Here is a 23,736-nt window from a genome sequence, read left to right on the forward strand (position 1 = left end):
CGAAGAGAAGAGGCAGACAAAGCTGCAAGCAGTCAACACGTGGATAAGGCGCTGGTGTGAGGAAGAAGGATTCCACTTTGTGCGCTAAAGGACGATGTTCTGGTGATGGACGACGTTCTAGGGGAAGAGCAAGCTATACAGGAAGGATGGACTCCACCTCAATGGAGACGGAACGAGGCTACTTGCAAGCAACATCAAGAGAGAAATTGAGAAGTCTGTAGAGGAAGACGGGGAAAGCTGACAGGTATACGGTATACCCAGAGGATATCGTACAGGAAGATAGCGGGGAAGACTCACCGGATCATAGGCAAAACACAAATCCTGACAAATCGAAAGGGACACAAGAGGGAAGGAAATGCAAGAAAATAATAGGCCACAAATTTGTATTTGTGGGGGATAGGGACAGGGCCGGATCGCAAATGGAGAAAAACCGCAAATATTTTCATATCTGGCTTTGACCCACCCTCGCCTCCCCCCTGGCATCCTGGCCTTATCTGGTAGTCTAGCAGGCTTTTGGGGCAGAAGCGATCTTTCTACGCTCCTGCCCCATGCAGATCGCCAATAGGAAATGACTGCCGTGAGTTCCCGTAGTCTCTCGAGACTACGGCGGGAGCTCATGGCAGACATTCCCTATTGGCAATCTGCACGGGCAGGAGCGTAGGAAGATTGCTCCTGCCCCGAAAACCTGCTAGACCACCAGGTAAGGCCGGGATGCCGGGAGGAAGGCTGGAGAGAGGTGGGACTGGGTAACAAAACAGCTAGACTTGGGAAAATCCGTGGACGTCATATACCCAGACTTCAGCAAAGCTTTCGATAGTGTCCCACATCGCAGGCTGTTGAGCAAGATGAAATCAATGGGGCTGGGAGAAACACTATCTACATGGGTCAATGACTGGCTGAGTGGCAGACTTCAGAGGGTAGTAGTTAACGGTACCCTCTCTAAAACATCGGAGGTGACCAGTGGAGTACCGCAGGGCTCAGTCTTGGGCCCGCTCCTTTTCAACATATTCATAGGGGACCTAACTCATGGGTTTCAAGGTAAGATAACGTTATTCGCTGACGACGCCAAACTATGCAATATAGTGAGAGACGGCAATTCACCCGATAGTATGACACAGGACCTACATTTGTTGGAGCTTTGGTCCTCGACCTGGCAGCTGGGCTTCAACGCTAAGAAATGCAAGATCATGCACCTCGGAAGCAGAAATCCGTGCAGAACTTACAACTTGAATTGTGAGACCTTAGCTAGAACTTCAACAGAACGAGACTTGGGAGTGATCATCAGCTCAGACATGAAAACTGCTGATCATGTGGAGAAGGCTTCATCTAAGGCAAGACAGTTGTTAGGTTGCATCCGCAGGAGTTTCGTCAGCCGGAAGCCTGAAGTCATGCCATTATACAGAACCATGGTGAGACCTCATTTGGAATACTGTGTGCAATTCTGGAGGCCACACTACCGAAAAGATGTGCTGAGAGTAGAGTTGGTGCAACGGATGGCCACCAGGATGGTCTCGGGGCTCAAGGATCTATCGTACGAGGAAAGGCTGAAAAATTTGCGGCTGTACTCACTCGAGGATCGTAGGGAGAGAGGAGATATGATCGAGACGTTTAAGTACCATATTTTCGCGGATATAACGCGCGCATTATACGCGTTTTTACGTACCGCGCATACCCTTCGCGCGTTATATGCCTGAGCGCGGTATACAAAATTTTTTTTACATATTTCACACCCCGCCCGACGCCCGATTCATCATCCGGAAGGACGCTCGCACCCCCACCGCTCGCACCCCCACCCCGAAGGACCGCCGACTCCCCGACAATATCGGGCCAGGAGGGAGCCCAAACCCTCCTGGCCACGGCGACCCCCTACCCCCACCTCGCACTACATTACGGGCAGGAGGGATCCTAGGCCCTCCTGCCCTCGACGCAAACCCCCCTCCCCCCAACGGCCGCCCCCCCCAAGAACCTCCGACCACCCCCCCAGCCGACCCGCGATCCCCCTAGCGACCCCCACGACCCCCCCACCCCCCTTCCCCGTACCTTTGGTAGTTGGCCGGACAGACGGGAGCCAAACCCGCCTGTCCGGCAGGCAGCCAACGAAGGAATGAGGCCGGATTGGCCCATCCATCCTAAAGCTCCGCCTACTGGTGGGGCCTAAGGCGCGTGGGCCAATCAGAATAGGCCCTGGAGCCTTAGGTCCCACCTGGGGGCGCGGCCTGAGGCACATGGGCCCAACCCGACCATGTGCCTCAGGCCACGCCCCCAGGTGTGACCTAAGGCTCCAGGGCCTATTCTGATTGGCCCACACGCCTTAGGCCCCACCAGTAGGCGGAGCTTTAGGATGGATGGGCCAATCCGGCCTCATTCCTTCGTTGGCTGCCTGCCGGACAGGTGGGTTTGGCTCCCGTCTGTCCAGCCAACTACCAAAGGTACGGGGAAGGGGGGTGGGGGGGTCGTGGGGGTCGCCAGGGGGATCGCGGGTCGGCTGGGGGGGCGGTCGGAGGTTCTTGGGGGGGCGGTCGTTGGGGGGGAGGAGGGTTTGCGTCGAGGGCAGGAGGGCCTGGGATCCCTCCTGCCCGTAATGTAGTGCGGGGTGGGGTTAGGGGGTCGCCGTCGCCAGGAGGATTTGGGCTCCCTCCTGGCCCGATATTGTCGGGGAGTCGGCGGTCCTTCGGGGTGGGGGTGCGAGTGGTCCTGCCGAGGGGGGAGAAGAATCGGACGTCGAGGGGGGGCATCAGGCTTTCAGGATGGGGACAGACCTTCAAGGGGGGACAGGACTTCAAGGGGGGACAGGCAGACCTTCAAGGGGGACAGGCAGACCTTCAAGGGGGACAGGCAGACCTTCAAGGGGGGACAGGACTTCAAGGGGGACAGGCAGACCTTCAAGGGGGGACAGGACTTCAAGGGGGGACAGGACTTCAAGGGGGACAGGCAGACCGAAGGGAGTGAAAAAGCTATAAAATAAACCCACTAGCGTGTCAATGTGTTGAGAGGAAGAGGTGGTCTGGGAAATTCTGCTGAGAAAACTCCGGGTCGGGACAGCGCATGGAGAGGCGGGGCAGTGCACGGAAAGTCAGGGCGGGTGAACGGTGAGTCGGGGCAACCAGAGGAGAATCGGGGAGGGCGAAAGGAGAGTCGGGGTGGCCAGAGGAGAGTCGGGCAGCATGCACGGTATACCCATGAGCGCTGTATACAAAAGTTTCCGTACATACAAGTGTGGTTTCTGCGCGCTATACCCGTGTGCGCGTTTTACACGGGTGCGCGTTATATCCGCGAAAATACGGTATATTACCGGCCGTATCGAGATGGAAGAAGAGATTCTCTTTCTCAAAGGACCCTCAGCCACAAGAGGGCATCCGCTCAAACTCAGGGATGGGAAATTTCATGGCGACACCAGGAAATATTTCTTCACCGAGAGAGTGGTTGATCCTTGGAATGAGCTCCCGATGCAGGTGATCGAGGCAAACAGCGTGCAAGAATTTAAGAGCAAATGGGATGCCCATGTGGGATCCCTTAGAGGGTTAAGCCAAAGGAACCTGTCACCACGAGTGGGATCCCTAGGATAGTAGACTTGGGGGTGGGTCAGTAGAGTGGGCAGACCTGATAGGCTATGACCCTTATCTGCCGTCATCTTCTATGTTTCTATGAACGTGATAAAACATGGTTTCCCCCAAACCCTCCCCCCAAAAAAAAATATTACAAATTTGTGAAACCACGAGTGTGGAAACCGCGAAAAGGGAGGGGGAAGTGTATACGAACGCAAGGAGCCTAAGGAATAAGATGAGGGAATTGGAAGCTATGGCACAAAAAGATAACCTTGACATCAACGGCATCATGGAAACATGGTGGAACGAGGAAAACATCTGGGACACTGTGCTACCAGGATACAAGCTATACTGCAGAGACAGAGTAGGTCAAAAGGTGGGGGTATTGCCCTATACATCAAAGAGGGAATCGAGTCTACCGAAGAGAACACACCTGAAATGAGAAATAAGGTAGAGTCTCTATGGGCCAAAATTCTGGGAATAAATGGAATGGAAACGAAGATCGGCATCTACTTCCAACCCCCAGGGCAGTCAGAAGAAACTGATGGAGAAATGACGGACGAGATTAAATGACACTGCAAGAGAAGCAACGCAAGGGGCGACTTCAATTATCCGGGGATAGACTGGAACCTAGGCACCTCCGGCTGCAACAGGGAGATCAAGTTCCTGGATGCTATAGGCAATTGCTTCCTGGAACATCTCGTTAAGGAAAAAAACGATAGGAAATGCAATTCTGGACTTAAATTCTAAACGGACTGCGAGGACCAGCGTAAAGGCGTAGAAGTAGAAAGGACGCTGGAAAGCAGTGATCACAATATGATCCGCTTCGACCTGGACACAGGAGCAATACATCGATCCAGAATGACGGCCACGGCACTGAACTTCCGAAAAGGAAATTATGAAGAGATGAGACTCATGGTGGGAAAGAAGATTAAGAAGAGAATAAGCACTGTAAAATCGCTAGAACAAGCATGGTCCCTTTTTAAGGACAGTCATCGAAGAGGAAAGTCTATATATACCACATACCAACAAATGATCCAAGAGGAAAAAGAACAAGGAACTGGCGTGGTTCACTGTAGCGTTGAAGGAAGCGATCAGAGACAAGAAGACTGTTTAAAGAATGGAAAAGGTCAAAAATGGACGAAAACTGTAAAAAGCACAACCATCAAAGTAAGTGCCATAAGGCGGTAAGAGGGGCAAAAAAAGACTACGAGGAAAAAATAGCCAAGGAGGCAAAAAACTTGAAGCCGCTCTTTCGATATATTAAGGGGAAACAACCTGCGAAGGAAGCGGTGGGGCCTTTGGATGACAATGGAATAAAGGGAGTGCTAAAAAAGGATAAAGCCATCGCCGACAAACTAAACATTTTTTTGCATCTGTATTTACCGAAGAGGATATACACAACATACTGGAAACCAAAAGGCTATACGCAGGAAACGAAGACGGGAAATTGACAGGGCTGACGGTATGTCTAGTAGAGGTATGCAGGCAGATTGATAGGCGTAAAAACGATAAATCCCCAGGACCAGATGGAATTCATACGAGGGTAATCAAGGAACTGAAAGGGGCTATAGCTGAACTGCTCCAACTAATACCCAATCTGTTGATCAAATCGGGAAGGATTCCGGAAAACTGGAAAGTGGCGAATGTTACGCCGATCTTCAAGAACAGTTCGAGGAGAAAACTGGGAAACTACAGACTGGTGAGTCTGACCTCGGTACTGCGAAAGATAGTAAAGGCGCTGACAGAGGACCGAATCGTTGATCACCTAAACCAAGGGTAGACAATTCCGGTCCTCAAGAGCCAGAGCCAGGTCAGGTTTTCAGGATATCCACAATAAATATGCATGAGATAGATTTGCATCTCAAAGAGGCAGTGCATGCAAATCCATCTCATACATATTCATTGTGGATATCCTGAAAACCTGACCTGGCTCCGGCTCTCGAGGACAGGAACTGACTACCCCTTACCTAGAAGGACACAATCTGATGAGGACCAGCCAGCACAGCTTCAGCAAAGGAAGATCTTGCTTGACGAACTTGCTGCTCTTCTTTGAGGGAGTAAACAAGCAGATAGACAAGGGTGACCCAGTCGACATTGTATATCTGGATTTTCAGAAGGTATTTGACAAGGTCCCACGTGAACGACTACTTCGAAAATTGCGAGTCATGGAATCGAGGGTAAAATACTCACGTGGATTAAAAACTGGTTGGCAGATAGGAAACAAAGAGTAGGGTAAATGGACAATATTTGGACTGGAAAAGCGTTACGAGTACAGTGCCGCAGGGTTCGATACTTGGACCCGTGTTGTTCAACATATTTATAAACGACCTGGAAATTGGAAAGCCGAGCGAGGTGATTAAATTTGCAGACGATACAAAGTTATTCAGAGTAGTGAGGACGCAAAAAGATTGCGAAGACCTGCAATGTGACAAACACACTCAAGAAATGAGCCGCGACATCTTAATGTGGATAAGTGTAAGGTGATGCATGACGGTAACAAAAATCTTATACACAAATACAGAATGTCCGATGCAGTACTTGGAGAGACCCCCCAGGAAAGAGACTTGGGAGTACCGGTCGACAAGTCAATGAAGCCATCTGCGCAATGTGTGTCGGCGGCAAAAAGGGTGAACAGAATGCTAAGAATGATTAAGAAGGGGGATCACAAACAGATCAGAGAAGGTTATCATGCCGCTGTACTGGACCATGGTACGCCCCCACCTGGAATACTGCATCCAGCACTGGTCGCTGTACATGAAGAAGGACAAGGTACTACTTGAGAAGGTCCAGAGAAGAGTGAATAAAATGATTAAAGGACTGGAGGAGTTGCCGTACACAGAGATAAGAGAAGCTGGATCTCTTCTCCCTTAAAAAGAGGAGACAGAGGAGACATGATCGAAACATTCAAGATAATGAAGGGAATAGACTTAGTAGATAAAGACAGATTGTTAACCCTCTCCAAAGTAGAGAGAACGAGAGGGCACTCTGTAAAGTTAAAAGGGGATAGATTCTGTATAAACATAAGGAAGTTCTTCTTCACCCAGAGTAGTAGAAAATTGGAACACTCTTCCAGAGGATGTTATAAGGGAAAACACCCTCCAGGGATTCAACATAAAGTTAGACAAGTTCCTGCTGAACCAGAACGTACACAAGTAAGGCTAGACTCAGGGCACTGGTCTTTGAACTAAGGGCCACCGCATGAGCGGAATGTTGGGCACAATGGACCAGCAGCGGCAATTCTTATGTTAAACCCATCTACATTATCCACTGCTACCAGATCCTCAGGAAATGCATTCCAGAGTTTAACTATTCTCTGAGTGAAAAAATATTTCCTCTATTCGATTTTAAAGTATTTCCCTATAACTTCAAGAGTCCCCTAGTCTGCAATTTCTGATAAAGTAAAAAATAAATTCACTTTTACCCGGTTCTATACCACTAAGGATTTTGTAGACTCCAATCATATCTCGCCTCAGAGATCTCTTTTCTAAGCTGAAGAGCCTAACCTCTTAAGTCTTTCCTCATATGAGAGAAGCTCGATCCCCTTTAATCATCTTGGTTGATCGAAAGATTAGGTTACTTACCTCTGCTAATCTTCTTTCTTGTAAATAGATTCTGGAATCTTCACCAGCGGGTTTATGTATCCTCTCTAGCTCTGAGCTGCAGGTACTCCAAACCTTCATCCTGTCACGTGCCTTAGAATTCCAGTCTGTACACAAGTCAGATAGACTTAAGAAAAACAGGAAACACCAGAAAGGAAAGAGAGGGGTGCGGAGACTCCCCACTACATGCCATTTCTGCACAGGAGACACAAATCAAAACAATTAGTGTCAAAAGACCAAACTATGCATAACTTTAAATTGGAACAATGTTAAAGAACAGTATAACATTGAAAAAGAAACACAGACTGAGGGTGTAGATGGGGTTATCACCCCAGGATCCCTCTAACACCCCAACCCTACATAGAAAGGACTAGAAGGGAGTCTCAGGGAGGCTGGTCAAGACAGACATCCACTTACCAGGTACTGTCAGGTGATCTGCAAATCGGACAGAAGAGATGAGCGGGTGTGAAGGTTCTAGAGTCTATTAACAAGAAAAAAATTAGCAGAGGTAAGTAACCTAATCTTTTCTTCTTGTACAATAAACTGGAATCTTCACCAGCGGGACGTATCAAAGCAATCCCAACACATCAGGGGGGGGGGGGGGGGACATGAGCCTGCCGCCAGGACCAAAGCAGCATCTTGCTTAGCCGCCATATCAAATTGGTTAAGCTTGGCTAAGGCATGAATCAAGGCCCAAGTGGCTGCTCTGCAAATCTCCTCAGGAGAAACAGTGCAAGATATGGCTCAAGAGGAAGCCATCCCTCGGATAGAGAGCCCTTACTCCAAGGGGAGGCCTCTTCCCCACTGGCACATAAGCAGCGGAAATGGTTGCATGCATCCATTTAGAGATGAAAACCCTGGAAGCAGGCCAGCCCCTGCGAGTCAGACACGCCAGGACAAACAGACGGTCTGAAAGACATAAGTTATTGGAGGTTCCCAGGTTTCTCAGAAGGAGACACTGGACATCCAGAGACTGCAACACCTGGGCCTTGGAGCCCGACAGAGCGAAGGCGAGCAACCGAACTTCTTGACTGACAAGGAACAGGGAAACCACCTTCAGGGGAAAGAAAGATATTTGACCGTAAGAAAACCGCAGAATCTGAGATGCAGAGAAAGGATCTCGGCATGAAAAAGCCTGAAACACCAACCCTCTACGTGCAGATGGGACCGCTACAAGAAACACAGTCCTGATAGTAAGATGTCAGAGAGAACATGGCTCCGTTGTCAGCCCAAAGGGCAGAGCTGCAAATTAACAATGCTGACTGAGTACAGGAAACTGCAGTAACCTCCTGTGCTCCTGAAAAATCAAGATGAGGAGGTAAGCTTCTATGAGATCCAGGGAAGCCAAGAATTCCCCAGGTGCTACCGCCACCAAAACTGAATGCACTGTTGCCATCCGTAAACAGTGTACGTGCAGAAAGGTATTCACGGTCTCGAGGTCCGGAACAGGCTTCCAATCTTTGGAGCCTTTCGTTGGAATGATGAAGAATATCGAGTTATCTCCCTGAACCCAAGTCTTCATGTGGAATCGGTTCCATCGTTGCCAGATCTAGCAATCCCTGAACCATGGCCCACCCACGCTGGGCTTGCTCCGGATTTCCCGTGGGCGAGAACAGAAAGAAATCCAATGGAAGAAAAAACTTAAAGCGGAGACCCTGTCTGAGCATGTCGAGGACCCACTGGTCCGAAATCACCCTCCACCACACCGTGCGGTTAGTGATTGTGCCACAGCCAAAACCTCCTTCAGCAAAGCTATACTCTTGGAGAATTCCAGGTCCATGGGACGCATGCGCGCTATGATCCCGGCACATTTAAGGGGACCCTTCTGGAACTCCCAAGTCACTAAAGGCATCCCATCCCAGTCTGGAATGTCCTGAAAGGAAGCTAGTAGCGGACGCAGATCACTCATGGAGAAACATTCTGCCAGCAGCTGGTGGTCCGCTATCAGGTTCAGGAACCTGAGGACTGAGAAAGGAGTGCAAGACACTGATCCGAACGGAAGAACCTCGCACAGCCGGGACAACCTTAAGTACTGGGGACCCACTGTGGGATCACGAAGATCAGCCAGAAAAGTCACATAGGTGGATGCTGTAGAAAAAACCTGTGACAGCAAAGGGGCAGAAGCGATGGCGTCACTAAAAGGAAACACAAAGACATGCTGGAATCCAGAGGGACAGCAGATCCCATCTGCAGCACTGGATTCCAACGGGGAAGAAGCAGGCACAGCCTTTTTCAACCAGAAGAGCCTGACACATTATCTGACACTTGCAGGCAGGAAATATGCACCAGCAGCAAAAGCCATGCTGCGTAACGCAGTATTAGTGCTCTTAGCCAAAGAATAAGACTTTTTCCCCCAAAGCTGCACTTGCATTTCGCTGAAGCGCATGTCCCACCCTTTTGAGGGGGACTGGATGCGCCAAAAGCGTCTCCAGTAGAAGGAGGCAAAATGGGACTCTCCAAATGAGGAATCTGCGCACGTCACATACCCACATGGGCTGCAGCGCACGTGAATTGCGGCTGAGATTCCACCAGCCATCCACCATAATGGAGGCATGAATCCATGCCATCCTGTCCTGAGGTGGACATCTGTGTAGTTTGGAGCAAAAACAAAGCTTTTAAGGGCAAAAAATATACTTTTAAGTGTTTTAAAGAAAATCCAAGATGGCCGCCGCAGGTGCTGATTTTGCCCTAAAACGGCTCTGGAAAATCACAGGGAACCTGGAAAAACAGTGATTTTTTTGATCTTACAGGTGGTGGGGGGGGGGGCCTAGGGAATGCAGGGAAACCACCCAAAAACCCCTTTCCAGGACACCCCCAAATCGCCAAATTTGTGGGTACTAAGACACACACAGAGACATGTGCTGCAATAGAAATCAATGGCAGCCAGCTAACACAAAGCAAGCAGAGATCATACCTCAGGAGCTGATTAAAAAAAACTGTATTTCAGATCTTCTGACTGCTTCACCTTCCCAGTTACCCTAGACAGGGACTCTTAAGATCTCACCGGAAAATTAGGGAAGACCCGCGGTCCGGTTCTGACCCCAGCATACCTCCATGGAACCGTGCAGCCTGCGCTCTACCCTTTAGCAGACGAACCTAGGGTGAGGTGGCTCCCGATCCCAGAGACCCGATCTGACCTGCAGGCTGTCTGAGGGGTTCACTGCAGATCTGCTAACAGTGCCCCCCACAGAAGCAGACGATGTATAAATACCAAATTCTGTGATCTCTTGCCAAAGTATATCCCTGAAGGGTGAATCCACAGCACAAGGGCAAAACCTGCGCCAAAAGACGAATTAAAAGAACTAGAAATGTAAAATTAAGCATGAGCAGAAAAGAGCAAACCAGCAGTCAGAGCTGAAGGAACAGACACCTAAGGCACCTGACAGGATGTATACACCTAGGGAGGGGCTGATGGTTTGTTTTGGAGAACCTGCAGCTCAGAGCTAGAGAGGATACATAAACCCACTGGTGAAGATTCCAGAGTTTATTGTACAAGAACGTCTTCGAACCTTTTCTAATTCCACTATATCTTTTTTTTAAATATGGCAACCAGAAATGAACACAATACTTAAGGAAGGTCGCACCATGGAGCGATAACCGAGGAATTACAATACTCAGACTTACTTACCATCCATTTTCTATTAATTATAAGCATCTTGTTTGCTTTTTGGGCCACTGCCACACATCTGGGGGGGGTGGAGGGGAGGGGTGGAAGGTTTCAGCATATTGTCTACGATGACACTTATTCTTGGGCAATGACCCCTAAAATGGATCCCTAGCATCTACTAACTATGATTTGGATTATTCTTCCCAAAGTGCATCACTTTGCAATTGTCCACATTAAATTTCATCTGCCATTTGGATGCCCAGTCTTCCAATTTTCTAAGGTCTTCCTGCAATTTTTCACAATCCATATGCGTTTTAACAACTTTGAACCATTTAGTGTCGTCTGCAAATTTAATCACCTCGCTTGATCCAATTTCCAGATCATTTATAAATGAGAAGAGAGAAAGAGGGAAGAGGACATTCTCTTTCTGAGAGGAGAAGAGTAAAAGACATATCTTTGAGTAAGTATACATTATTTTGCTCTGAGCTTTGATAGGTTTGGGGAGAAAAGCTCAATTGTAGGTTCCCTTCTAAAGACAGTTTAGATCTTAAAAGAACAAACTTTACTTAGCTAGTCTCCATAGGATAACAGCCTTTTATACTTCTACAGTTTTCTAAGTTTGAACCTGCTGATAGAGATTGTTTCTGGCAAAGACGGGTCTGGCTTAGAGAGCTGCACGGGAACGGGGATGACGGGAATCCCGCGGGTCACGGGGATCCCGTGGGTCACGGGGATCCCGTGGGGGACGCCCCCTAGGGTCGCGGGGATCCCGTGGGGACGCCTCCGAGGGTCGCAGGGTTCCTGCGGGGTTGGATCGCAGTGCACTCGAGCCGCGAGGGTAGTCTCCTTCTCCTTACCTGCCCTGTCGCAGCATACAGCCGAACGGAAATCTTCCCGATGTCAGCGCTGACGTCGGAGGGAGGGCTTAAGCAAAGCCCTCCCTTCCTCCGACGTCAGTGCTGACATCAGGAAGACTTCCAGTCGGCTGTGTGCGGCAGGGCAGGTAGAGAGAAGGCAATGGTGTACGAAAGAGGGGGGAGGGGGTGGTCCGCCCCGGAGAATGTGCACAGCCGGTCAGGTCCCCCGATCGACCAACAGGCCGGCCGACAAATCTCCCTGCCCTGTAGCCGCGAATCTAAATTACCTCTTACAGCAGCTTCACTACTCCAGCTGCTGTAAGAAGGTAATTTAGATTCGCAGCTACAGGACAGGGAGATTTGTCCGACCGGGCCTGTTCTGTTGTCGGTCGGGTGCAAAAGCGCCACAAAGGTGGAGGCAGGGAGGGAGGAAAGGTGGAGTGGAGAAGAAAAGACGCTTAAGGGGGGAGAAGGCCGCTGAAAGCACTGGGGAAGACAAAGGGGTGGAAAAGAACGCTGAAAGGACATGGGGTAAATGGGAGGAAGGGGGGGGAAGGACCCTGAAAGCACTGGGGAAGACAAAGGGGTGGAGAATGCCACTGAAAGGACATGGGAAAAACAGGGGTGGAGAAGGCCGCTGAAAGGACATGGGGAAGACAGAGCGGGGAGAAGGCCGCTGAAAGGACATGGGGAAGACAGAGGGGGGAGAAGGACGCTGAAAGGACATGGGGAAGGCAGAGGGGGGAGAAGGATGCTGCCTGACAGGACATGGGGAAGATGGTGGGGGAGAAGGACACTGAAAGGAAATGGGGAAGAGGGAATGGGAAGAAGACGCTGGCAGGGAAGAAGACAGAGGTGCCAGACTATGGGGGAAGCGGAGGGAAAAAGATGGGTGCCAGACCAATTTGGGAGGGGGGAGAAAGGGAGAGGCACAGTAACAGAGCAAATGGAAGACACAGAGAGAAGAGAGGCAGTGGATGGAAGGAATTGAAGGAGAACATGAAGAAAGCAGAAACCAGGCAATAAAGGTAGGAAAACAATTCTTTTTTTTTTTTTGCTTAAGGATAAAGTAGTATATTAGTTATGATGATAAAAATTTATAAACATTAGAGGCTCTGGTAGAAACCCGTTTACAAAGTATGTATTCTTCCCAATTAATATTTCTAAATTAATAAAGTCTTTTTGCTTATTTTTAAATGGGTTTCTACCAGAGCCTTTAATTCAGTAGCATAATTAAATGAAATAACTATTTCTGTAGTTTATAGGGACAGGCGGGGATGTAGAGGATTCTTCGCGGGGACGGAGGGGATTCCTCGCGGGGACGGGTGGGGATGGGTGGGATTTCTGTCCCCGCAGAACTCTCTAGTCTGGCTTAGTCTCCATTCCCTCCCACCCTCCCCTCACCTGCCCACCCCTAGCTCATTTCTATACTTAGGGCTAGATTCACTAAACCTACCGATCAAGTCCCGAGCACAACCCAATTTACTAACCTTCCTCCCGCACCCGATCCGCACAAATGAGGAAGAATAGCATGCAAATGTAGGCAGGCAGCGATTCACTTAAAAAAAAAAAACAAAATACCAACTAGGTTGGCCTATCCTAAAAGATAGGACCAAGTAGCCACTGTTGTAGAGTGGCTACTTGGTCCTATCTTCATACTTTTACACAGTTTTACTGAGTGGATGGCAGGGCGCGTTCCGATGCTTTTTTCAGGACCTTGGTTATGAGAGCAGGCTCTTCTGTCCCTCCTTTGCTACCGTGGCTTTTGTACGTCACCTATCATATGGAGTCTGGAAGGGATGTAACAGAATGGAAGATTAAGTTATTACCTTTGATAATCATCTGTTAGTTCCTGGAGGATTCCATACGACCCACCTTCTCTGTATACTTTCAAGTTGTTTGGTGTAGCCTGCTCCTTTCTTACTTGGTTACTCTCCTTACATTTGGGTTATTCCATGTCAAGTGATCAAGGGCTCCCTGCATGACCATCACGGAGTTTGATAAAACTTTATGCACAAAGTCCCACATGTATCAAACGAACTTTGGTAAAGTTTTAGTTTCACCTGTGGAATATTCGTGGAGATATAGCCATTTGTTTGACCCCATACTGCAATGACATACAGTACGACAGTGACATTCTGACAACTTTGAGACACAATATCTCACGAGCTATGTTTCCAAAAAAACTGAAACTTAGCTACCCTGCACAACTTTTGGAGCTCTATTCAGTGCTACCAATAATAATTTTTGTCGAGCACTGAGTGAATGGCTGAATTACAGTAAACTTGGCCGAAAAAATTAGTGCTCCAAAAAAAGTCAAAGTCTGATATTACTTAGCTCCTACAATAATTGAGTAATAAATGCGAAATTTGGCGCATGTCTCAGTACAACGTTGTTTTCAAAAGTACAATTTCAACCTCCAAGCTCTTTCCATTAGTTTACAAATTAAGTGTAAAGTTGCTAATTTGTGTAAAAAGGCCAAAAATAGGGTATTTTCAGCCTGCTTTTACAGAAAAATACCTTTCAGAAACTCTTTCAAATCAGTCTCATTAGAAAGAGCATATTTCAAACCCCCTAGAAAAGTGGAGGTGAAGTAGCCGGTGGTGAATACTGAAGAAAAGGCTGCTTCCGATGAGGCGAGGCGTGCCTGGATGAATACCTCGAAGAATGCCTCGATCGATAGTGCGAACTATGCCTGGAAGCAGGCCTCGATAGACGAGGCGAGTGTGTCTTTGCTGAGGCCCCCAGAGAGTGGATGGGGCTGGAAGCAGTGGATCGAAGCAGAGGAGGATGGCTGGAAGCACCTCGAGGCACTCGCAAAGACTCGAGCCCTTGCATCGAGTGGATAGGTTCCAATGGAGGCACACGCAAAGAATCTACTCCTTGTATCGAGTGAATCGATTCCAATGGAGGCATGGGCAAAGACTCTGCTCCTTGCGATGCTTGCATCGATGCCAGACCAGACACTTGCAGGAGACTCTGCTCCCTGTTGAGAGTGTGCGTACTGCTGAGGCACCGGAGGCGGCTCAACCTCACGGGAGACCTCCGCGTGCCTAGGCTGGATTTGAGAGAGAAGCTTCGGCCCTATCGTGGTAAAGAGCTGGATGAATTGCTTCTCAAGCAAGGTCTGGAACGAAGCTGGCAAGGATGGATCTGCGTCTCCAACGGGACCACCTGCACGGGCTTCGTGCTCCCTCGAGGAAGTGTGAGAGTGCTTGGACTTAGAAGCCTTGGGCACTTTGAGCACTACCGGGGGAATGAGCTGCTGCGCAATCTGACCTGAGGAGACAGAGGAAGGCACCGCAGCCTGCGTCGAAGCCTGAGCCGGGACAAACGAAGCAGGTTTGATGAGGCTCGGAGCAGAAGATGTGGAAGCCTGGGGAGCCTCGGGAGAGGCCGATGGAGAAGGGCCCTTCAATGACGAAAGCTCCCTCGAAGACTCCATGCTGAACACCGACTCCCACAAGATGCAACGACGCTTGAAAGCACGGGCTTTAAGTGTTGAGCAAGGCCGGCACGATTTCGGGAGGTGTTGAGGCCCGAGACACCGAAGACAGCGTCAAGGAGGGTCCGTCAGTGAAATCGCACGCTGGCACTTGGAACATTTTTTAAAACTGGTAGCAGGCCGGGACATAGGGCGGAAAAGCTCCGCCGCTAGATTGAAGCCGCGGGGCTGTGGCCACGTGGTCTCCCCGGCCAAACGGTTGGAAGAAATGGGTTTTTTTGATAAACAATAAAACACGACGAAAATCAGCGATTATGAGAAATTAAACCCAAAACCGCGGACTTAGAAGGCACAAGTGAAGAAAAACCGCGCAGAGAGTCGAAGACAGACTTCTCGGCTCCGCTGAAAAGTAAGAACCGAGGAGACGTGCCCTGTGCTGGGCGGGAAGGCACACGCGCATGCGCGGAGCGGGCGACTCGAAACTTCGAGTTTCTTCAAGTAAGACTGCTTGAGAGGCGTCCGCATCAGGACTCCATTGAATCACGTCACCCATTAGTGAGAATTCCTGCCTGCTTGTCCTGGGATAACAGATTGATCACCATATGTACAGCTTCCTGAGTGGCTTAGTGGTTAGGGCTGCAGCCTAAGAACCGCAAGGTTGCAGGTTCAAGCCCAGCACTGTTCCTTATGATCCTGGGCAAGTCACTTAACACTCTATTGCCAGATTTTCAGACTACTGGGACAAATAGGGAGAAATACTTGAGAACCTGAATAAGAACATAAGAATAGCCTTACTGGGTCAAACCAATGGTCCATCAAGCGCAGTAGCCCGTTCTCATGGTGGCCAATCCAGATCACTTGTACCTATCCAAAACCCAAAGAGTAACGACATTCAATGCTACCGATCCAAGGCAAGCAGAGGCTTCCCCCATGTCTTAACAGACTATGGACTTTTCATCAAGGAATTTATCCAAATTTTTCTTAAAATGAGCTAAGCTATCTGCTTTTACAACAACCTCTTGCAACGCGTTCCAGAGCTTAATTATTCTAAGTGCAAAAATATTTTCTCCTATTGGTTTTAAAAGTATTTCCCTGCAATTTTATAAAGTGTCCCCTAGTCTTTGTAATTTTAGACGGAGTGAAAAATTGATCCACTTGTACCCATTCTACTCCACTCAGGATTTTGTAGACTTCAATCAGAGCTCCCCTCAGCCTTCTTTTCCAAGCTGAAGAGCCCTAACCCAATATCATCTTGGCTGCTCTTCTTTGAACCTTTTCTAGCACCGCTATATTTTTCTTGAGATAAGGAGACCAGAAATGAACGAAATACTCCAGGTGAAGTTGCACCACGGAGTGATACAAAGCATTATAATATCCTTAGTCTTGTTAACCATCCTTTTTTAATAATTCCTAGTATCTTGTTTGCTTTTTTGGTCACCGCCACACATTGGGCGGAAGATTTCATCTTATTGTCTACAATGACGCCCAGATCCCTTTCTCGGTCGCTAACCCCCAAGATGGACTATAGCATCTGGTAACTGTGATTTGGGTTATTCTTCCCAATATGCATCACTTTGCATTTGTCCACATTAAATTTTATCTGCCACTTCGACGCCCAGAATATAAACTGCTTAGGCTATAAGCAGTATATAAGTTTTAAAATAAATTCATTAGCGCTATCTCAAAACCTGACAGGCTGGTGGTCCTCCAAGACAGGGTTTGAAATTACTGCTCTAGGGGAATCAAATTTGTGATCATGAAATAACTGAAGGGAAGAACAGAATCTGCTAATTAGAAATGATAATGCTTCATTCCTTTGCTTTGCCTTTTCCAGTTATAGACTGTTTGGTAGCCTCCAGTCAAGTTGCAAGCTCATGTGTGAAAACAGCCAGTCATTACTCTCCTCCTCCCTCCCACCCCCCCACATACTCATCTTACCGGAGAAGCTGGATGTTTACGAAGCTCTGTTATAAAGTCTCTCTCTCTGTACTGCTCACTTGGTTGATTTTCACCATGACGCTTAATTCTCTCTTCTGTTCGGAAGTGAAAATCTATTGGCTTAATGAGCTGATTAGATGAATTTATAACTGGTTGACCTTGGGAAAGGGGGGAAGAAAGAAAAAACAAACAAGCCTTCAATAGAAACCTTAACTGACCTAGAGAAGTAAGATCTATCAACCAGGATTACTAGCTCTATTTCCAAACCCAAAAGACCATTGCAGTAACACTTCAACTCTTGAACAAAAGGTGATTAAGTTCTTACCTAGCTAATATATTTTCTAGTAGACAGGTATGTCATTCTGGACGAGCAGGTAATAACCCAGTGCTTGTGAGCCATGCAGGAGGAACCCACTCAAGTTTCTAAATCCCTCTCCCTTCACCAAAGAGCTAAGCTGCCCTTTCAGTTTATAAGAACATAAGAATTGTCGCTGCTGGTTCAGACCAGTGGTCCATCGTGCCCAGCAGTCCACTCACGCGGTGGCCCTTAGGTCAAAGACTAGTGTCCTAACTGAGACTAACCTTACCTGCGTACGTTCTGGTTCAGAAGAACTTGTCTAACTTTGTCTTGAATCCCTGGAGGGTGTTTTCCCCTATAACAGCTTAAGGAAGAGCGTTCCAGTTTTCCACAACTTTCTAGGTAAAGAAGAACTTCCTTATGTTTGTACGGAATCTATCCCCTTTTAATTTTAGAGAGTGCCCTCTTGTTCTCTACCATGGAGAGGGTGAACATCCTGTCCATATCTACTAAGTCTATTCCCTTCATTAGCTTAAATGTTTCGATTATGTCCACCTCTCAGTCTCCTCTTTTCAAGGGAGAAGAGGCCCAGTTTCTCCAATCTCTCACTCTACGGCAACTCCTCCACCCCTTAACCATTTTAGTCACTCTTCTCTGGACCCTTTCGAGTAGTACTCTGTCCTTCATGTATGGCGACCAGTGCTGGACGCAGTATTCCAGGTAGGGGCGTACCATGGCCCGGTACAGCGGCATGATAACCTTCTCCGATCTGTTCATGATCCCCTTCTTAATCATTCCTGGGGGGTTTCTCCAAGTATTGCACCGGACATCCTGTAAGATTTTTGTTACCGATATGCATCACCTTACACTTATCCACGTTAAACCTCATTTGCATTGTCGCAGCACATTTCTCGAGTGTGTTTATTGTAAGGATTGTTAGTGGCCCCCACAATGTATGGTTGGTGGGGTTACGTGAGAGGCGCCCTTACAAACGCCAGGTCCCAGGTTCAGTTCCCTCACAGAAGATTCACCAGGAGTAGAATCCAATAAGAAACACAGTCAGAGGTGATTGCATAAAGAATGTATTATAGAAATAGGCTTACAGAAAAGCAATATTTATAAGCATTACAATTAAGTAGAAAGCAAAGCAGTTTCCCTGCCTTACAGAGTTCAGAGGCAAAGAGACAGAGAGTCTGAAGTTCTAAGGAGAGCCAGAGAGAGAGAGAGAGAAAGGGGGATGGGGTGATGGTCTAAGTTTCGGGTTCCATAGATAAAGAGAAGAATAGACAGAGAAAGAGAGAGCTATGTGTGTTGCAAAAAGGAGGCTTTTATAGCTTGGAAGCTTATTCTAAATATAGAATCTATTGAGCTTCAATAGAAGTTAAACTTCCCCCCTCCTTCGTAGACAGGAGAAAAATAGGCTGTAGTCATATATGTATTTCCAGTATGTCTCTTGACAATAGTTTCTGATTAACTTTAGTTATCTGTGCACCTGGACCCATTGTCCTAAGCACCCTCTTAATCAGACATTAACACCTTTTAGCTAATCATGATTTAATCAGGGCTACTTGAAACAGTCTTCCTGGATGCTTTCTGTGAATAAGCATTCAGGATCTATTTGCATCTATATTCCAGAGTGAGATTGATATAATTTCCCATAGGCCTTCGCTGACATTAGTTATGCCAACTGAAAATGCTGATTGCTAGCAATAGCTATGCTGACATTTATGTCACGTTGCAGGTCTCTGAATAGCTTCGTATCGTCTGCAAATTTAATCACCTTGCATGTCGTACCAATTTCCAAGTCTTTTATGAATATATTGAAGAGCATGGGCACTGAAACCTGCAGCACTCCACTCGTGACGCTTTTCCAGTCCGAGTATTGTCAATTTGTCCCCACCCTCTGTTTCCTATTCGCCAACAAGTTTGTAATCCACGTGAGTATTTCACCCTCGATTCCATGGCTCGCAATTTTTCAAAGTAGTCATTCATGCGGGATCTTGTGAAACACCTTCTAAAAATACAGATATACAATGTCGACCGGGTCACACTTGTCTATCTGACTATTTACTCCCTTGAAGAGGTGCAGCAAGTTTTTCAAGCAAGATCTTCCTTTGCTGGTACTCATTAGATTGTGACTCAAGGTGATCAATGATGCGGTCCTTTATTAGCAGCACCTCTACCATCTTTCCCGGTACCGAGGTCAGACTCATATTTCTAACTGAAACATAGATGATCTCCGATACAGACGTTATAATGGAAGAAATGTTACCGCAGGGTTACAAAATCATTCCACTAACTAGAAGTTGGAAAAAAGGGGGAGGTCTAGCAATAATCTTAAAAGAATTCTTTGATTATAACAGGATAGATTTTAAAACTACAGCAAGAATTGGAAATCCTAACTTGTAAGATCACTAATACTGAACTGGAAGAACCATTAGTTGTAACACTATTTTATATCACCCCCCCCCCCCCAAAAAAAAAAAATGGACAAGAGCCAAAGAAGAAAAAGAAGAATTCTTTGAATTCCTCACGGCAAACACCATAAGAGAACCGTATAATCTGCTGTTGGGCGACATAAACATACACCTAGAACAAGAGGAAAAACCAGAGGTGATTAAAATTGACACGTTTCTAATTACCCTCAGCTTTACAATACCAGATACAGAGGAAACATGAAAAGGGACACCAATTAGATATAGTTACTTTTTCCCACAAAGACATCCCAGAACCAAAAATACAATATTGTACAGGAACATGGGAGAAATGCATATGGTCCGATCATTATATTTGCAATTTTGATTTACGCTGGCAAAAGAAACAATCATTTGCAAAACATACAAGCAAAAACAAAGAAAAAAAAAGTCACTAGCAGAGGCATCATAAATCCAACCGAATTCTGGGCACATTATGAACTATATCCCCAAATTGAGGAAGAACAGGACTTCCCCACTAAATGGGGAGAGTTCAGCAAAGAAGTGTTAAACCAAATAGCACCTATACAAACATACGTAAGGAAAGAGAGGGTATCGAAAGAGTGGTTTGATGCTGAACTACTAGTTCTTAAACAGGAACTCAGAAAACTAGAAAGAACATGGCTCAAAACAGACAAAGAGGAAGATAAAAATAAATGGAAACAAAAAATGAAAAAATACAAAATCCGAATAAAAGAGAAACGTTCTAAACACTACGCACAAAAAATAGGAACTGAGTGGACTCAACTGGTAAACAGACAACACAGATTCTGAAAAAGAATAACCGCATTCCATCGGTCGACACCCTTGCAAGCTACTTCAACAAAAAATTTTAGACTTAAGAGCAACAATACCTTTACCCACATCTGATTTCGAATTCCAATTCAGGGCGCAGGAAAGGTTACCCAGAGTGGACATGCACTGGAATCATTTTGAGCCCCCTAATTGGCATCAATTCCTCGCTCTATTTAACAAATACTCCAAATCAAACTGCTTGCTAGACGAATGCTCATCTAAGATCATGAAAGTAGCAGTACCGAGTTCAAAAAAGACTTATTTAACTGGATAACTACTACTCTCATTAGTGGGACATACCATGAGGAAATAGGACACATCCTGATCACACCCACTTCTAAAGACCAAAATAACTCAATCGCACTGAAGTCCAATTACAGACCTATAGCGAGTATCCCCCTATTCACCAAGCTAATGGAAGGATTGGTCAACCTGGAACTAGTGAATCACCTAGATAAATTTAACCTCCTAAACGAACACCAATCAGGTTTCAGAAAAGGTTTCAGCATAGAGACTGTCTTAGTGTTAATCCTCAACCATTTATACGGACTCTTTAGTAGAGGTACCAGTGCTCTGATCTTACAACTAGATTTTAGCAGTGCATTTGACCTAGTGGATCATGAAATAATGCTACACTGCCTAGACGCAATGGGGCTCACGGGAAGAGTTTGGAACTGGTTTCAGGGTTTTTTTAACCAAAAGATCATATCAAGTGATCTGCAATGGGAAGTACTCCAACTCTTGGAAAAACCCTTCGGGAGTACCGCAAGGCTCCCCACTATCACCCACCTTATTTAACATTTACATTACTTCTCTAGGACACCTATTACAAAAGCTAAATCTAAAATACTACATATATGCTGATGATATCTCTATTTTAATTCCCCTAAATAACATGACCAACAAAACTCTAAAACACATTTCCTATATCATGACTGAAATTGAACAATGGGCTATCAACTTTAAATTGAAATTAAACACTGATAAGACAAAAATGTTCTTGGCTAGCCCAAAGGACAAAATCACTGTAACATCAATACACCTAAACGGTCAAGATCACCCAATATCAAAAACTATAAAAATATTAGGAGTCACTTTAGACACCCACTTGTCTATAGCCGAACACACTAACATGGTGGTAAAAAAGTATTTCTTTGCACTGTGGAAATTGAAAACCATATTTCGACCTGTCTTTCAGACTACTGGTGCAGTCATTGATTCAATCCACCCTGGACTACTGCAACATCATTTACGTGGGCATAAAAAAACTGTGAAAAAATTAAGAATAGTGCAAAACACAGCCGTCCGCTTAATATTCAGACTGAAAAAAGTGAACATATTAGCACCTACTACAAACTGCTACACTGGTTGCCAATGGAAGCACGAATAATATTCAAATTCTCATGCTTCTGCTTTAAAATGGAGTGGGGAATGGCCCCTACCTATCTCCTACCACATTTCGAGCTGCACATCCCTACAAGGACAACCATAAATCGCTATATTTTTACCTATCCAAAGATCACTGATTGCAAATACAGGACCTTTCTGGATAGAACCTTTAAGTTCCAAGCTAGCAAACAGCAGACCTGGCTGGGCAATTACATTAGCAGAGCCGGGTCGACCTATGGCGAATTTCGGAAAGAAATTAAGACAGCACTGTTCGATAGATTTATCTCCTAGTTAGATACCACTTCAAAAACTTATTAACAATATGTCGATACCTTGTATTCTCACTAATTGTACTTTGTTCCCACTGACTGTTCAGTGACATCTTCGCCAACTGTATTTTGGAATTCGCTGACTGTCCAGTCCGCCTCACTGCAACATGTTGATATTGTGTTCTCACAAATTGTATTCTGCAATCACTGACTGTTCTGCGACATCTTCCCTTCTTGTACTCTGTAATTCGCTGATTGTCCAGCTCTCTTCACTGTAAATCGCCTAGAAGTCACAAGATTGTGTCAGTATAGAAAAATAAAGTTATTATTATTATTATTAGTTTCCCGAATCTCCCCTCAAACCTTTCTTGAAGATTGGCGTAACATTTGCCACTTTCCAGACTTCCGGAATCCTTCCTGATTTGATCGACAGAATGGTTTTTAGTTGGAGCAGTTCAGTTATAGCCCCTTTCAGTTCCTTGATTACCCTCGGATGGATGCCATCCGGTCCTGGGGATTTCTCATTTTTACGCCTATCAATCTGCCTGCATACCTCTTCTAAACTGACAGTCAACCCTGCCAGTTTCCCGTCTTTGTTTCCTGCGTATAGCCTGTCAGCTTACATTATGTTGTGTATATCCTCTTCTGTAAATAAAGACGAAAAAAATATGTTCAGTTTGTCGACGATGGCTTTATCCTCCCCTTTAGCACTCCCTTTATTCCATAGTCATCCAAAGGCCCCACCGATTCCTTTATGGGATGTTTCCCCTTAATATATCGAAAGAACGGCTTGAAGTTTTTTGCCTCCTTGGCTATTTTTCCTCGTAATCTCTTTTGGCCCCTCTTACCGCCTTATGGCACCTGCTTTGATGTTGTTTGTGCTTTTTCCAATTTTCATCCGTTTTTGACATTTTCCATTTCTTAAAAAAGTCTTCTTGTCTCTGATCACTTCCTTCACTGCTACAGTGATCCACACCGGTTCCTTGTTATTTTTCCTCTTGGATACCTTGTTGATATGTGGTATATAGATAGATTTTGTGCCTCAGTGACTGTGTCCTTAAAAAGGGACCATGCTTGCTCTAGTGTTTTTACAGTGCTTATCCTCTTCTTAATATTCTTCCCCACCATGAATCTCATCCCTTCGTAATTCCTCTTTTAGAAGTTCAGTGCAATGGCCGTCGTTCTGCATCGATGTTTTGCCCCTATGTCCAGGATGAAGTGGGTCATATTGTGATCACTGCTTCCCAGCGTTCCTTCTACTTCTACACCTTGCGTCGGTCCTCATAGTCCATTTAGAATTAAGTCCAGAATTAAATTTCCTCTTGTATTTTCCTTGACAAGTTGTTTCAGGAAGCAATCGCCTACAGCATCCAGGAACTTGGTCTCTCTACTGCAGCTGGAGATGCCTAGGTTTCAGTCTATCCCCGGATAATTGAAGTCGCCCATGATAACTGTGTTGTCTCCCTTGCAGTTGCGTTTAATCTCGACCGTCATTTCTCCATCAGTTTCTTCGGACT

The 23,736-nt window shown here is 46.4% G+C and overlaps 1 protein-coding gene across 6 annotated transcripts in view; it reads right to left on the reverse strand.

The window, feature by feature from the left end:
* TPX2 (TPX2 microtubule nucleation factor) overlaps window positions 1-23,736 on the reverse strand; it is a 221,505-nt gene that overhangs the window by 108,699 nt on the left and 89,070 nt on the right. For 4 of the 6 annotated variants that reach the window (XM_033962526.1, XM_033962525.1, XM_033962527.1 and 1 more), the window contains exons 8-9: window positions 16,995-17,152; window positions 7,130-7,342 (exon numbers count right to left, since the gene is read on the reverse strand). In XM_033962526.1, coding sequence (XP_033818417.1) covers window positions 7,130-7,342; window positions 16,995-17,152 — 371 coding nt within the window. The remainder of the gene's footprint in view (window positions 1-7,129; window positions 7,343-16,994; window positions 17,153-23,736) is intronic. The other 2 variants (XM_033962529.1, XM_033962528.1) reach the window with 1 other exon arrangement.

This window comes from Geotrypetes seraphini, chromosome 11 (assembly GCF_902459505.1).
Source record: "Geotrypetes seraphini chromosome 11, aGeoSer1.1, whole genome shotgun sequence".
NCBI lineage: Eukaryota > Metazoa > Chordata > Amphibia > Gymnophiona > Dermophiidae > Geotrypetes > Geotrypetes seraphini.